This window comes from Lontra canadensis, unplaced genomic scaffold (assembly GCF_010015895.1).
Source record: "Lontra canadensis isolate GAN:19392208 unplaced genomic scaffold, GSC_riverotter_1.0 scaffold3, whole genome shotgun sequence".
In the NCBI taxonomy this organism is placed as follows: domain Eukaryota; kingdom Metazoa; phylum Chordata; class Mammalia; order Carnivora; family Mustelidae; genus Lontra; species Lontra canadensis.
Window position 1 is genome coordinate 9,175,062 of NW_022630997.1, and position 15,760 is coordinate 9,190,821.

Below are 15,760 nucleotides of genomic sequence, written 5' to 3' on the forward strand. Positions count from 1 at the left end.
GGATGATTCCTTTCTTCCTCCACCAACAGAGGAAAGAACTCAGTGGACAAGTTGATCCAGGTTGGGATTTAAACCCACTCATTGACTGAGGGAATTACCCGACAGAAATTATTTCCAGGGGTGGAAAACAAGGCGGGGGGCAGGCACTTAGGGTGAACTGTCACCTAGTTCACTTCTCTGTCCCTTAGGCATTTTTCCAGCCTTTTCTTAGTGTGTCTGCCATGTGCCTGGCACTAGAAGGAGGCTGACCACAAGCTTTGCATTCAGGTTTGCTATGATCAAGGGCCTTGAGCTTTAAGGAACCTTGGGGAACCTTTAACTCGTTCCACTGATGAAGCGTCTGAGGTTCGAGAACACTTTGCCTGGGCTCATGGGAGGTAAGAGCCCTGAGCTGGTGGGTGCTCCGACCACCTCTCCGCGTGGCCAGTACCTAAAGATTCCTCTTGCAAGTGAGCTTAGGGAAGCCTCTGGGCTGGAAAGCAACATTCTGTTCAGATCACCAGCCGCGAACAGATGCAGATTCGATTTTCAGCCTTATTACCCCAACTCACCAACATGAAGCGGGGCTTCTTTCATCTTTTTATTTTGCACTATAAAAAACAACAATAACAACAACACCCAGTAACATACTGCTTTTCTTCACATTCATATGGATTTTAGGAAATTATTGCCTTTTCCCCTGGAGAAAGAACCAACGGACAAAAAAAAAGTACCACAATACAAAATCTGCAAACCCCAGAAGTCCACAGCTTGAAGACAACCCCCAGGGGCAGGGAAGAAGAAAACGTGTGTCACAAGAGACGAGACAAGCACACATGAAGGACGGCAGGCTGGGGAGACGATCAAGTCAACGCCACTGACCCGGACGCGGCGGGTCCCTTGTTCTCTTGGCACCCGCTGTCGCCCCCTCAAAGGGGTGATTTTTGGTCTAAGGTCCAAAGAACTCTTTTCAAACGACACAAGAGATGCTTTGAGGAGAGAGGGCAACGAGAAAGGTTCAAGTATGAATAAGGAATCATGCGAAGTCTGGAGTCAGGGAAGAACCCACCGTGGAAAGGACACCCAGGTAGGTCGACATCTCACTACTTCAACCGTCCTCCTCCACCCTGGACCCAAGAGGGAGTCTCGGAAACGCGGGAGGGTTCAAGCCAGCATCTAGATGGCGTCCCTCCAAGCCCTGGAGGCGTTATTTTCCTGACTGGGCGGTGATCAGCTTATGCCCTGAAGCAACAGATACAGAGACTACCAAAGTTAAAAAAGTAAGGTGGAACTTGTGCTTCCTTCAAAAGAGTTGGCTTCTTCACTGCCTTTTCTCCCGGTCTAGCAACCGCTCTCTCCCACGCTGCCGTGGGTATATATTGCCTTGCGCTTGAAATGAAAAGGCGAGCTTGGAGGTGCAGGGCCCGGGCGGTCCTGAGAGGGCAGGGGGTCTGGAAGTACAGTAGTCAGCACGCACTGTGCTCTCATCATGGCTTGGGCTTCCTTCGGTCCCCAAAACCTATCCCCACTGTCAGCATGAAGCTCGTTGGCAAGCCTGGTGACTGCTCACTGTCCCGCTGGGGCAGCGGGACACAGTGAGGTTTTCAGTATTGCACAGGTATGAAATGTCCACGAGTTTAAAAAAAAAGCAGAATCACAGTTGTTCTTGGGGCTGGGCCGGTTCCCCCATCCTGGTTTTAGCAGGATGTGGCCGTGGCCATGGGACTCCTGCCAAGCTCCGACACTGTCGAGTGGGTGGGCACGGGCGCCAGCACCGAGGTAGGGAAGGTGCAGTAGGAAGCCTGCAGGTCAGGGCTCAGTGTCTGCAAATGGGCTATGAAAGATGAGCCGGCTGCCTCCCCTGGGCAGGAGGGAGCCTGGGGCGTAGAAGGCAGGATCTCAGACTCATACTGCAGGAGCTGGCCCATGAAGCCGAAGTTGGGTGAGACCACACTCCGCCGCTGTTTGATGTAATCGAAGGCGTCCTTCAGGCGGAACTGCTTGGCCTTCATGAGGTAAGCCATGCAGATGGTGGGAGAACGGGAGATCCCAGCCTCACAGTGGACCAGGACCTTGCCTCCCTTTTCCCTGACACAATCTGGAAGGAAGAAGAGAGGGTGAGGATGAGTTGGGACTGGAAACCAAAGGCAAGGCCAAGATACGAGAATTAAACACAAAAGTGACCAAGTCCTCAAAATGTCACACCCGTCCAAGAGCTGAGGTTCCCACGCAGTCTTTTTAATGCCCACCGGCAAGGACAAAGCTTATGGGGGCCCCAAGTGTCTATCCCATGTAGTGCCTTTCCAATCTTCAGAGGTGCTGCCCTGGTTCCCAGGATACTTGCACAGATTCTGCCCCTGAAGGTGCTAGATCTGGGGAAAGAATCCCTTCCTGGAGATGCCATCTTCACTTGGGCTCCACGGATGGGTTTCAACAGGGCATCAGAAAATCCTTGACATTACATGCAAATTTCTTGGGTAGATACATTTTTCTGAGGGTCCCAGGTTCAAAGACCGACTCAGAAAAGCAATTCCTGCCTCTTGGGATCTGATTCTCAGTGGAAGGACCCAGCCCCTCTCCTGCTAGAGGCCTGCCAGCCTCCCTGGGCACCCTGTCTGGCTGTGCCAGGGCGGGATGCTTGGCTCAGCTCCCAGGGTTCCCACCACCAAACACACAATAAATAGTGCACAGCCACTAATTACAGCCCTGGCCAAGTGACGCTTACTACACGGGAGGATAGAAATGGCTTTCGCAAACTCCATCTTGCACAACAATGGGAGTCACTGCTGTAAAGCTACCACCATTGGTTGGCATTCTTTAGCTCAATATGACAAGGGGGTGCCCTCCTTTTCTATTCCACTCCTCCCCCAGCCCCGAGAGAACTACAACAGTTAAAAAAAGAGGGCCAAAAGGTTATGCATAAATATACACATCAATTAAAAACCACAAAAAACAGTCTTTCCAATTCCCTCTCTCGCTAGTGAGGAAACAATTACAACATTACAACACAGGAAGTCTGATGTACCCGGTACTATGTAAAGCCACAGTGTGCAAAAACACTTAAGATTCTGAAGGGCAAATAAAGTCACCTCCCTCACCCAGCTCCCTCCAGTTTAAGAAGTTTGCAAATGAATCTGTAAGATCTAAAAGATTCGGTTTCTGAGGAGTCAGGGAGAAAGCCCGGAGTTTCCCCAACAGAACAAAAGTCAGAAAGGACACGCTCAGTGTAGCTCATTAGAGGTACCCCCAACTTAGTCTGACTCAAAAGAAAAAAATTTCCTGTAAAGGAATTCAAAGGGGACCCCAGCCCTTAGGATTGTAGGGTCATGACCCCAATTTTCCTTTGCTCCCTGTAGATGAGCCTTTTTTTTTTTTTTAAAGACTTTATTTATTTATTTGACAGAGAGAGAGATCACAAGTAGGCAGAGCAGCAGGCAGAGAGAGAAGGGGAAGCAGGCTCCCTGCTGAGCAGAGAGCCCGATGCGGGGCTTGATCCCAGGACCCTGAGATCATGACATGAGCTGAAGGCAGAGGCTTAACCTACTGAGCCACCCAGGTGCCCCTGTAGATGAGTTTTTAATTGCTTGGTACCATGACCAAGAAAGCAAAGGGCCTAGACTGTGTTGCTCCTGCTTTGCCCCTTAGGGCTTGTCTACCACGGGGGCCCTCCTGGGACCCACCCCGGGAAGGGGCCAAGAGCATGGTATGGGCTCAGTCCCCGCCTTTTACCAGCAGGCAAGAAGTCTGGGGAAAAGCATCCTGTGCTCTCAGGAGGCTGTGGGTTCGTGCGGTTGTGTACACAACACACAGGATGGGGAGGAAGGCTTCTGAGAAATGGATGGGGGTGGGTTTCATGACCTCACTGAGTAGCTATCTAGGTAATTAAACAACAGGCAGAGAAGGGCAAGGCATTCCCAGGGCCAGGGAGACAACATCAAGGGTTTCCCATTCTGAACCCATCATCTGGGCAGCCTCTCGGAGATCCAAAGGGATCCTCTAAGCCCAGAGGCTCAGAGGACCAGGACAGGCTCAGCCTCCTGCCTCTGGTGACTTTCCCAGTGGGTTTCTTATAGGGATGAAACCACGTGTGATGAGCACAGGGCCCACCATGTGGCTGAAGGGGGTCCCCTTAACTGCTACCTGCCCTACATAGTTGCTGCTGGGCTCAACACTGGCGCTTCTCCCTCCAAAAGCCCTCAAAACAAGATAAGGAAAATCACATCTCAGCTTCAACAACTATGCGTATTAAAGGGAAAGAAAGGCAAGGCCACAAGGTTGGGGAGTGGTACTTGCAAATCTGAAACAAAAAAGTCAGCCTCGCTGCCACGAGGCAGAGGGAGGAAGGGAAAGCGAAGCTGTCAAATGCAGGAACAGTCCAGCCTGTGCTGGAGAGGCGGGAACCCCAAGGCCCGGAGCCCTTTCCAGGCCTGCCCAGGGGAGAAAACAGTAACCGCCTAACGCAACGTACAAAAGATGCCAACTTCCCTATGCACAGAGCACGGAGCTCGGTCAAATGCTATCTTTAATCCAAAATTAGCTGAAATGCAAAACAAATTGCCCCTAAAGCAGTCTGCCAAAAACTGTGAAAGGCTGCCAGGGCCCTCGGGGCTCGGTGTGTAAGAAGTGTTCTCTCAATCCTTCTGCTGGCTTTCTAAAAATGCCCCAGCCTACGTAGGAGCACCGTGAGGACGGTTCTTTCCCTCCCTGGCTTCCCTGGCATGGAGCATCACGCAAGGACACACTCTGCTTCCCACCCAGCTCGGAAAAACAACAAGAACGGCAGTGAGTACGGCCCTAAAATAGTATTAATTCATTTATCTTGCAAATTAAAGCTCCTATTAATAGCAGCTCGCGTCCTCCCCTCCGCCCTTTGGTGGCTGCATCCCCTCCTGGCTCCAGCTCCCGGTGGATGCACGTACAAGACACCGTCCTTCTTGGCAAAGGCAGCCCCCATCAGTGCCGCAGAAGCGAGAGCAGGGGCTCCCAGATGGCAGAGGGCGAAGGACTGAACCTACCAATGAAGTCTATTGCTTCTTGAAAGTGGGAGCTGATGTCGGCTGTATGGCTGTCTTCCACGGGGATCCATTTGTAGTGTAAGTGGGTGGCGCAGGCCTCGGGAAGCCGCCGTGAGACGTTCAGCAGGGCCGTGATGTGCAGGTTGGCGAGGAACTCGCACTTGGACGCATGGTAGGCACTTCCAAGGTAGAGGAACGGGAGGATTTCAACCGGGCCGCCCTGGAGGGAGGGGCAAAGGACACCCAGGAAATCGTGGATTAGCTTGCTCCTTCAGGAGAGGAAACAAAACCACCCTGACCTACTTGTTGTCAGGGGGGAGGTTCCCTTTCTGGTTTCCAGGTGGACAGTTTGGCGCCAGGGTAGTTCAGCCCAGATTGTGGGTGGAGCCTCCACTCTGGCAAACTCTCTAACCGCTGCTGCTGCCTTGTGACTCTCAGTGACAGCAAAGCCCACACAGCAAAGATTTCTCGTTTCCGTACACATATTGAGGTAGGAAACGCGAGCGGCCTTCCTGTGCTGGCAAGGATGAGAAGATGGGCACGAAGGGGAACAACCCAGAGGCTCCTGCTCACGTTCCCGCTGCCCCGACGGCACCAGCGCAAGCCTTCTAACCTCAGGGCAGCCTGTTTCTTTAGAGATAAAAGAGGTTAAAAACGCTACAAGACGAGCCCCCCCCCCTTCACTTTGCAGTCCGGGTATCTTCATGGTATATTTTATCAAAACTAGGACACCCATGACTGATCAAGATATACGTGGGTTTGGGAGAGGTCAGAGTGCATCCCCAGCACGGATGCTTCTTGTAAGTGGAAATGACCACTGTTTACCCAGAATCCTTAAAGAAAGGCTATGAAGCCCAGGGGAGAGGGGCTTCTCCTCCCCTTATCTTCCTCACGTGGGACTGAGGGCTCGTGAGAGATGCTTACATCATCACCCTTTTGGAAGGCCACCCACACACCAGGTTTCCAGTTAAGGAGGCTCCCAATTAGAAGCTGAGACCATCTACCCTGAGGCAAAGTTAAAAACAGCTAGCTGGTCAGACTCTGGCACTCGTAGCAGCTCCCAGGTGGCAAGAAAAACCGGCGATAACTGGAACAATGGGAGGCCCCAGAGTCTGAGAGAGAAACACTGGGCTTGGGGGGGGGGCAGTGGCTGCGTCTTTGGGAGCCTTTCCTGTATCATCCATCCGCTTCCTGTGTTTCCATTTCCTGTCCCAGAATAAAAGTGGAATGGAAACTCGGCCAGACTCATAATAGGGAAAGGGGCATAGGATGAGGGCCAGCAGAAGGCAATTCTCAAATTACTTGGCATGTGGTGTGTGCTTTTTCTTTCCTGAGAAATCAAGTGTTCCAGCAAAGGCCAGTGGGGCCACTTGGAAGAAAGTTCTAGAGGATTTTACCAAAGATAGTAAGAGTAACAACCAGTATTTTTTTTTTTTTTTAAATAGTAGTCTTGATGCTCAGGGAGGGGCTCGAGCCCACGATCCTAAGATCAAGACCTGAACTGAGATCCAAAGTTGGATGCTTAACGGACTGAGCCCCCCAGGTTGCCCCAACAACCAGTATTTTTATTAGCACCGACTATAGGTGGCCCCTGGACTGAACACTTCCCATGCATCTACACAGATCTCTCCCTGTTTAGGTCCGGAACACACGGACACACCAGGCCTGGGACCTTATCCAATTACCTCTAAAGCCTAGAATAACACACCCCTGAAACCATGTCTTTCTTTTTCTGAATCTTCTGTTTTGACTCAAGAGGAAGGAACCAGAAGCCTTCAGAAACCCCAAAGGTTAACACGACCTTGCTTGGCTTCTCTCCATGCAGCAGCGCTTCTAAGAAATAGCACTAGGGGGTTCCCCAGATGAACCCTGGAGACACGTCAGGGCCTCCCCAGTCCTTTCTTGGCCAAAGGTCTGCTGTGCCTTCACAACATCCTGACAATTCGTGTTTCTCTTTCACTTTCTGAGAAGTGAGTGGGAAACACCCAAACAAACAGAAAACAGAAATCCAGCTAAGCCACATGCCCATGACTTGAATGCTGAGGGTTCATCATATGCTGTATTTTTTTTTAAGATGTTATTTATTTATTTGTCAGAGAGAGAGAGAACACGCACAAGCAGGCAGAGTGGGAGAGAGAAGCAGGCTCCCTGCCGAGCACGGAGCCTGATGCGGGACTTGATCCCAGGACCCCGGGATCATGACCTGAGCTGGAGCCAGTGGCTTAACCGACTGAACCACCCAGGTGTCCCTCGTTTTTTTTTTGTTTTGTTTTGTTTTAATTTGTATTTATTTATTTGACAGAGAGAGAGATCACAAGTAGGCAGAGAGGCAGGCAGAGAGGGGGAAGCAGGCTCCCTGCCGAACAGAAAACCCAAAGGGGGGGCTCATTCCCAGGACCTTGAGATCATGACCTGAGCCGAAGGCAGAGGCTTAACCCACGGAGCCACCCAGGTGCCCCAATATGTTGTATTTTTTAATAAAGTAAAACAAACAAAATAATAACCCTGGAACCTGGCCAAGCTAATAGACTTCCCAACCAGGGATCCCATTCAATGGCAGTCACTTGGCTTTTGTGGGGCAGATCTCTGCTCATGCCGGACAGCTTCCAGACATCTTCCTTCTTATGATCTGGATATGCACTTATGTTGTGGGAAAAACCTGAAAAGCTCCTCCCTCCAAGTCATGTGCCTAGGATAGGCCCTTTCCAAAAGAAGTTCTGTTTCTGTGGAAAACAACAAGGCCTTGAAAAGAACCAGAGTTAAGAGAAGGGAGTCTTTCTGGGTCTACTGTTGCCAGGAGCCCAGCTACAGGATTCTTTGTAAAGAGATCATCTTCAGTTCTGAGACATGGATTTCTCCCCTCCTATGAAATGGGAAGCAGGGCTTGGGCTCTGCTTTCTGCCAAATTTGGGTCCTTGCCCACCTTCCCCTCATCCTGCAACACTGAAGGGCGGGACCCCTCACTGAGCCTTCCACACACAGTCAGCCCTTACAGGAGTGCCAGAAAGTTAAATTCTTCAAAGGAAAAAAACACCACATGTTTGTAGGAGCATGAAATCCTCTACAGTGTCTCTTGATCTTCACTGGTTTCAGAATTTATGGAACTATAGACACCTGAAACCCTCAGCCTCTGCTTAGCCATCCAAATAGTAGTCTCTCCACAACCCTCCCCAAGCCCCTGTTCAGTTAAAAATAACAAAAAGACACATCTTGAAGGGTACTGGGTTGGTTTGCTGAAACTGCCCAGCATGAACAATTACAAAGATTAACACAGGAAGCCTGAAAGTCAGCTCTGAAACATCCTCAGGGAAACCTAAACTGATATTTTGAAGCTTCTGCTTCCTAGGCCAGCTAATAAGAATGTATCTTTCACTTCCTCTTTTCTCCAGAAGCTGTCAAGCATCCTGGGGCTCGTTTGCTCTTGTCAGCTTGTTTGCTGGAAAGAAGCCCATTTACTCTTGGATGGAAAACTCAAGTTGGCAAGCAACAGCTCTCTGAAGCTAGAGGGCTCTGCCAACACCCTTATCCACAGAAGAATGCACCAGTGCTACTGAGCGGGGAGAGGAAGAGCCAGGGGCCTGGGGAAGGAGCAGAGTCAGCAGCCAAGATGGCACTTCTACACCACTTACCTGGTCATAGGCTGGCCTGTAGCTGATGCTTAGCACTGGTTTCCCACACTGGCTCATGAGGGCTTTCTCGGTTTCAACCTTCTCTTGTGAAATGGGTTGTACATCTACACAACACTCAGGATATTCCGAGTAGAAAGTCTCATATCCTCCTTCAAAGTAAAAAAAGGAAAAAAAAAAAAAAGGGAAGATAGATGTTAAACATTGATTGCTCAGCTTTTAGAAAATGTCCAGAATTAATCAATACCCTAAGTGTGGAAGAGTCAAGAATATCAAGCTAACGTAGATTCTGATCTTATAAAAAAAATTAAGCCAAAGCAACTAATAGCTTTAGAACAAAAATGGGCTACACAGACACAAAAACACACACACTCTCTTTTCTAAAAAGTTATAGTTCAGAGAGGCAATGATTAACTTTTTAGGTCTATCAGAAGCAGCTGAAAGGAAAGCTATCTGACATCTGGAAAATATTAACCAAATCCCTCCAGAAAACAAAAGCTATTTTCACTCGTTTGTCTAAAATGCAGGTGTGATTATGCAGAATTTCATTCATTTGCAAGAAGAGACTCCTGAATTGGTCTATTTCATCCCTAGCTCATTAGCTCTGAACTGGATTATAGATGGAACCCCTCTATTCGTAAGAGAATGGAGGCTAATAGGTTTAAACTAGGAGCAATAAAACAGCCCTGCCCTTTCTCACTCCCAAGGTGCTAAAAAACACTGCTGACAATCCTCTCTATAGGTCCAATTTTGAGTGATCAATCTAGTTAATTACCTTCTAAACCAAACTGGAGGCACAAGGCTTTAGAACTTAATTCTCAGTCCCAATTAAGTAAAAACGGTTTATCTCCCCTTCAAGACCACCTACCCTTCCTATCTTCCTCAACTTCCCCTCCCGATCTTTCTTCCCTATGACAAGCCCTGAAATGATAACTACCACAGCAGGTATAACTGTAAAAATCTTACTATTACATTTAAACTTCTCCAGATGGGTCACTTAAGGTAAAAACTACTCTATGACTGGGTCACAGAAACTTGAGCATCTTAAAGAAGTCTCAGGCCCAACACTCAACGGTAAAGAACCAAATGAAAAACATTTTTCATTTTCAGCACTGCCAAGTGCCACCAGGTGAACAGGCCAGCCTTGCTTGGGGAAACCCTCACTCTCAATCCAGAAGGACCTAAGGGACTTCCGGGAGCCTCCAGAAAACCCACTTCTATTTTTCTCTGACCCAGAGAATTCACTTAGGGTCAAACCATCAATTAAACATGCATTCTGAGCCCATGTATTTTCCACAAAGTCCCCTCTTTCTTCTGTCTCTTGGCGTTTTGATAGCCCACAGAGGAGCACATGGTGGCCTTAAGCCCCTGTGGTAGACAAATGGTTAATGGATAACATGGCGGTCTCCAGCTCCCTCCCAGAAGCTGCAGCCAATACCTAGAATGAGTCATCTTGCCATTACTGCTTCCTCCCAGCTTGCTGGAACTGCCCCCGCCCCCATTGAGTACACTCAAATCTCCTCTGTGGTCACTTCAACAAAAAGCCCATTGGGCCTCCCCAGATAAGCTTCTGGTCCTCCTGGTCATGTAGGAGACCACATGCCGGAGAGTAATGGAGGGAGGTGATGGTGTTCATGGCTTAGTTTCCTGCTCGCCTCCCCACCACCCCCCACCACCACTGTAGCCCCTGGACCCTTTCCCTCCTAGGATACAGACTGAAGGTCAAACTTAGTGACCCACAGCTTCATTGGAAGAAGTGACCTTAAAGTTAATCACTTCCTGTGCCTGGGCCTCCAACGTTTTCGATTCCAGGAGACAAACTGAGTGACAGGGGATGGGAATCCGGGATAAGAGTGGCCCATGCCCTCCCAAACTTTCCCAAGAATGAGGCTTGGGAAAGACAAGCCTTCAGGCCACCCCATCTCTTGTCTTTAAATAGCACACTTAAAAGAGATGGCTGTCAGGACAGACAGGAGGTACGGTGTGGGCTGGGTCCTGCCTGCCTGTTGACAAAATAAGGCAGGCGGACAAAGCTGCTCAGTGTAGTTGAGGGACAGATAAACAGGGGCCTATCTCTTCAAGCTGGGGTCAGGAGTACTTCGGATTAGATGGTCTCTTTCACCCACTCCCCTGAGAGGCAGGGAGAGACAGACCATTCTGAGTTTCAAGAGCTGTGGCCATTTTTCTTGCTGCTTCAGCCCTCTTCAGAGTGACTGGGCTTTTGATCACTGCTGCATGACCAGCGGAGCAGAGAAGTTGCACGAACACTGTATTTAAATACACAATGACAATGCCATCCAGTCACCATGCCATTTTAGTGTTATGTTTGGGGAGGGGGGGGGAATAAAGGGAAGTATAAAAGGCATTGTCCCCAAGATCTGAAATGCCACTAGATTAAAACCTGAATTTGTATCTGGAGATGAGGCAGTAAGGAAATAAAAATTTTCTTGGACAGCAATTGAAGCTTCATTGTGTTGTCAACGGTTAAGCATCCAGCAATTCCTATTGAGATTTAAAATGCACACACATCAACCTGCCAATTCTCTGAATCCTACCGAAAGACAGTGCACATGCAAAGCATTTGAACAAAAATATACCCTACCACATTGCATCAAATAATGAGGTTGAACGCAACCTACTGGCTACCACCAGGGGACCAGTTTAAAAAGTGAAGGGTGCCTTACTCAGTAGGTTAAGCGTCTGCCTTTGGCTTGGGTCATGATCCCAGCGTTCTCGGATCAAGCCCTGGGCCCTGCGCCAGGCTCCTGGCTCCCTGTTCTCCCTCCCCTTGCTCCTCATGTCGCATGCATTCTCTCTAATAAATTTTAAAAAATAAAATAAAAAGCAAAATGGACATGTATGTTCTGATAAAGGCAAACCTCCCAAGGTCTAGTTGCGTCCAAGAAGCAGGAACACAAAATACACAAAATCATTCTACTTTTTAAAGATACTCGGGGAAAATTAACTTGTCTAAAGATGAACAGAAAATATTTGGTGGCTGTCTCTGGAGAGTGGAACTTGATTCAAGGGTGTGCAGAAGACCCACTTTTCATTGTATAGGCTTTGTGCTTTTTAAAATTTTTACCTGTGTACGTTACTGTCATTTAAATAAACATTTTAGACATGAATTTCCCAAGATGTGAGTCTACAGAGCCACTTACTTCCTGTGGCAGTAACTTCTCAACAGTTACCATGACACCCCCCCCCCCCCCCGGAGAGAAGAGGGCTGGGGAGCAGAGGTAGGACCAGGAGGGGTTTCCTGAAATATATCTTTCATATTCCTGGGAAGGCAGTAGCTTTTCCTGTACTCATTGCTAAGGACAGGAGACAAAGACCACCATCCTGGGCTAAGTGTGAAATGTCTTAAGGAGGGCCTCGCTCCTTCCCAGACAAGCTGAGGCTGGTGGAGAAGATGATCATCTCCCCAACAGGAATCAACAGGGAATAGTCTACAAGAGGTGCTAACAGAGGTGGGGGCTCCCATGTGTGATCTCCAGGCCCCGCAGGTGTGAAATTCCCCAGGCTGCTTGGTTTTAAAAAGGGCCCTCAGGCTCATTTGTGAACCACATCACTGCTGTATCTCAAGATGTCTGCAACAGGGTTGGCAGGGCCTTGGGGCACAGCTTGGGCTGAACACTCATCTCTGCTCTAAAGACTGAGTTTCCCATACATTGCAGGTTACAAAGGACTCAAACACAAGGCGGGAGTAGTCATAGGAAGTGACCCAGAAATCAGTGCTCTGTAATTTGAAAGTCACTCACTCACTACACAGGGAGGGAAGTCAAAGTCCTCTCTCCAGCAGGTGTAATGGACGGACTTGTGGGGCAGCTTCTGGGGCGCCTCAAACCAAAGGCGACGGAATCCCATCCACCACCACCCTGCTACACCTCCCCTAAATCCCGGGGCTGGCTGGCCAGCCGCCCCCTCCAAACCCCGGCAGATAGCAGGAGGCCAGCCCCGGGAATGATCTGCGGGGGTGGCGTGGGGGGAGGGTTTGAGGGAAGAGTTGAAAAGGGTGGGAAGGCTGTCAGCTCCAAATGGAGCTAGAGAAAGGCCTGGGAGGGGAGAAGGAAAGGCCGGAGGAAAACAATAAACAGCAGTAAATTGAAGTGGAAAGGAAGGGGAGGGACTCGCCAGGGTCAAAAAGGCAAGAGGGGTCGGTAAAGACCGCCTTACACACGTTAATTGTCCAGGCGGGAGGAAAGGGGACGCCGCGGCGCCACGCTCCGGGGGGTCGCGACCTGCTGATCCCGCCAGATCTACCCATCAGAGAGGTTCAGAGCCCAGGCCCCAGCGAGGGTGGCTAAGCCGGCGCCAGCAAATGGGGGCCCGCGCCCAGCACGAGCCGACGGCCCCCACGGCCGAGAAGCGGCGCCCCCGGTGCGCAACCAACCATACCCACCCAGGCGGGCCGGCCGCCGGGAGCTTTCGAGGAACGCGGGTGGGGAGGGGGAAGCTCTGAGGGCTGACACTGGCAGCGCCCTCCCGAGCGCACGTCAAGCCTCGGTGTGCGGACGCCGGCAGGTGGAGACTACCGGGCTCCGGATCGCGGAAGGCGCCCCGCACGAGGAGGGGACCCCAGAGCCCCAGGGGTCGGGGTGGAGGGGTGGTGACAGGCGCTCGGCGGCCCCGACGCGCTCACCTTTGAGGAAGTAGACCCGCGGGCCGGCGGGCAGGCAGGCCAGCAGCGAGGTGAGCACGACCCGCGCGGCGCTCTCCTCGCGGAGCTTCTGCCAGTGGCGGCTGCCCTGGTCCAGCACCACCACTGCCGCCACGCCGCCGCCGCCCTCCTGCAGCAGCCGCGCGCGCGCCGCCTCGTCGGGCAGCACGTAGCGCGCCGACACCGCGCCGCCGCGGGCCCGCCGCAGCACCACCGAGTTGAGGTTGACGTTGAGCGAGCCGCGCACGCTCGAGGCGGCGAAGGCCAGGTAGGGCCGGCAGTCGAGCACCACGCAGCGCGCCGCCGCCTCCTTGCGGAGCATCTTGCGCAGCTGGCGCCCGTCGAGCGACGTGACCTTCATGCCGCCGCCCAGCGGTCCCGCGCCGCGCGCCCCGCCGGTGCCCACAGCCAGGGTGCCCGCTGGCGAGGCGCGGGAGGGCGGCCCGCGAGGCTGCGGCCCGGCAGACCGACCGACCGAGCCCGGCGCCGGAGCGGCAGCTCAACTCTTCTTTCCCGCCCCGCACGCTCGGCAGCCGGCCCGGCCACTCGCCGCCCCAGAAGCCGGGGATTCCGCCGGCAGCGCCGCGTTTTATGTGAATGAGTGTGCGGCCTGTGACGTGGCTGCCCATATAAGGCCGAATATGGGTCTTTCCCCGCCCCTTCGGGCTGTGGCCACGCCCCGGGGAGCCGGAGGCGTGGGGCGGGCGCCGGGCGTTAGTCAGCGGGGGAAGGAGGAAGTGGAAGGCGCCTCCCTCCGCTTTCTGTGGCATTGCGCGGGGACACTCACTCGCGCATCACCGAGGGCTGCCGGTGGGGTGCCACGAGGCCGAGGTGACCCACGCTGTGCGGGAAGAGGAGGAAGCGGAGGAGGCAGGGCCTGGCGCCGCGCAATCCGGCTTTGAGTTTCATAGACGTAGGCTCGGAACGTGCTGGGTGGGGGCCGTGCGGGGCACGGAGCCAGGCTGGGCCAAGGGGAGCCCAGGGCCGGTGCCCCCCAGATGAATCGGAAATGGATTTTGGTCTCCACCCGAGGCTTAATGCGTGAAATGAGATGCTAGCTGGGATTTGCTTCAAGGGATGGATTATAGATGACCTCGAGATTGTTTGTGTTGGTAACCGTTGGAGTTCAGTAATGGGTACCTTATAGTGGGTTCATGATACTGTTTTCTCCACTTGTCTGTTTGCTTGAAACGGTCCATAATAAAAGTACCTCAAAGTAAAAATGGAGAGAAGAGCCAGCAGTTAATCTCCCCAAATAGATTCTGCTCTCAAAGGATTGACAGTCCTTTTCTCTGTCACACTTCAATAATAATTAGAATAATTGTTTTTTGAGGATCCGTTTTCTGGCCCCTGGAAAATCTGTCACAGAACCAGCTGCAGCATCAACATGCATCCGTTGATGGAGCTCAGTCCAGGCAACTGTCCAGGTGGCTTCTGGATTTGGGAGATTATCTGTGGATCAAGTCTAATCCGGGTCTGACTGCCCCCGTCAGTCCCCAGCAGCTTCAGGCTTCCCATCCCCAATCTTGGTGAACTGGACACATTGACCCATTCAGCAAGTATTTATTGAGGGTCAGCTTTGTGCCAGAGTCTCTATCATCTAACCCATGACCGGACTGGGGAGGAGTCAGCCCAGTGGAAAGCAGACTGCCTCTGCTAGAGTGGGGCTTCTTGTTTACTATAGACATAAGAGAATGAGGTTTTTAGAAGGAAGCAAAAGTCAAATTCTGAAATCAAACACAAACTAGACACTAGATAGTTGCTATTGGGTCACAGCTGCATTCAATCGGAGGCGCCATCCTGGCCCTGCCCAGGGAGACTTACTGAAGATGGGACATGGGGTTTTCTTTCTCTTTGGGGTTATTCCTGCCAGCCTTCCCTGCAGATGGCTCATCTTCCAGTGTCACCAGTAACATCCACCACCAGACAGTTCAGCCAGAGCCACACGTGCCTGGAGCGCCCAGAGAGCCAGGCTCTGTGTTGGGAGCTGGACACCAAAGTGAGCAGGACCCACTCTCTGCTCGGGTTGCCCTCGGCTCAGAGAGGAGGCTTGGCGCAGCCACTGGCATCTGTAAGGTCCTGCAGTCGGCATGGAAAAGCATCCAGGGTGTGGGGAGTGGGGACCTGGAGAAGGCCTCCCAGACCAGGGGAGAGCTGACCGGAACTTCAAAGAATGAACTGAGGTTAGCCAGGCCGGTGGAGGGGGAGGGTGGAAGGCATTCCAGGCAGAGGAAACTGATAGAGGTAAAGAAAAACAAAACAAAACAAAATCCTGGCTTGGTGGCTTGGCCTGTACTGGAGCTGTGTGGGAGACGAAGCCACTTTTGGCATTTATTAGAAAATTAAGCAGGGTCAGATGGCGGAGGGCCTTGTGAGCCATTTAAGACATTTGGATCTTATCCTTTGGACACAGCAGCGCTGGGTCTTGCTCGGTGACCTGGTCAGGTGACACTTGGAACCTCTCTGAGGCAGCACTGTGG

General features: G+C 51.7%; 1 protein-coding gene across 1 annotated transcript; it reads right to left on the minus strand.

Annotated features, from left to right (window-relative positions):
* Window positions 1-567: 567 nt before the first annotated feature.
* Window positions 568-13,802, minus strand: DUSP5 (dual specificity phosphatase 5). Its single transcript, XM_032880363.1, has 4 exons — window positions 13,263-13,802; window positions 8,624-8,772; window positions 4,995-5,214; window positions 568-2,077 (listed from the first exon to the last, which is right to left on the minus strand). The coding sequence occupies exons 1-4, from the start codon at window positions 13,639-13,641 to the stop codon at window positions 1,677-1,679; spliced, it is 1,149 nt and encodes a 382-aa protein (XP_032736254.1). The 5' UTR covers window positions 13,642-13,802; the 3' UTR covers window positions 568-1,676.
* Between the last annotated feature and the right edge of the window lie 1,958 nt (window positions 13,803-15,760).

Coding starts and splice junctions, on each gene's coding strand:
- DUSP5 (XM_032880363.1), bottom strand. CDS start 13,641: ATGAAGGTCACGTCGCTCGACGGGCGCCAGCTGCGCAAGATGCTCCGC. Junction 8,773..13,262: donor GCGGGTCTACTTCCTCAAAG/GTGAGCGCGTCG, acceptor TTTACTTTGAAG/GAGGATATGAGACTTTCTAC. Junction 5,215..8,623: donor ACAGGCCAGCCTATGACCAG/GTAAGTGGTGTA, acceptor CCCTCCCTCCAG/GGCGGCCCGGTTGAAATCCT.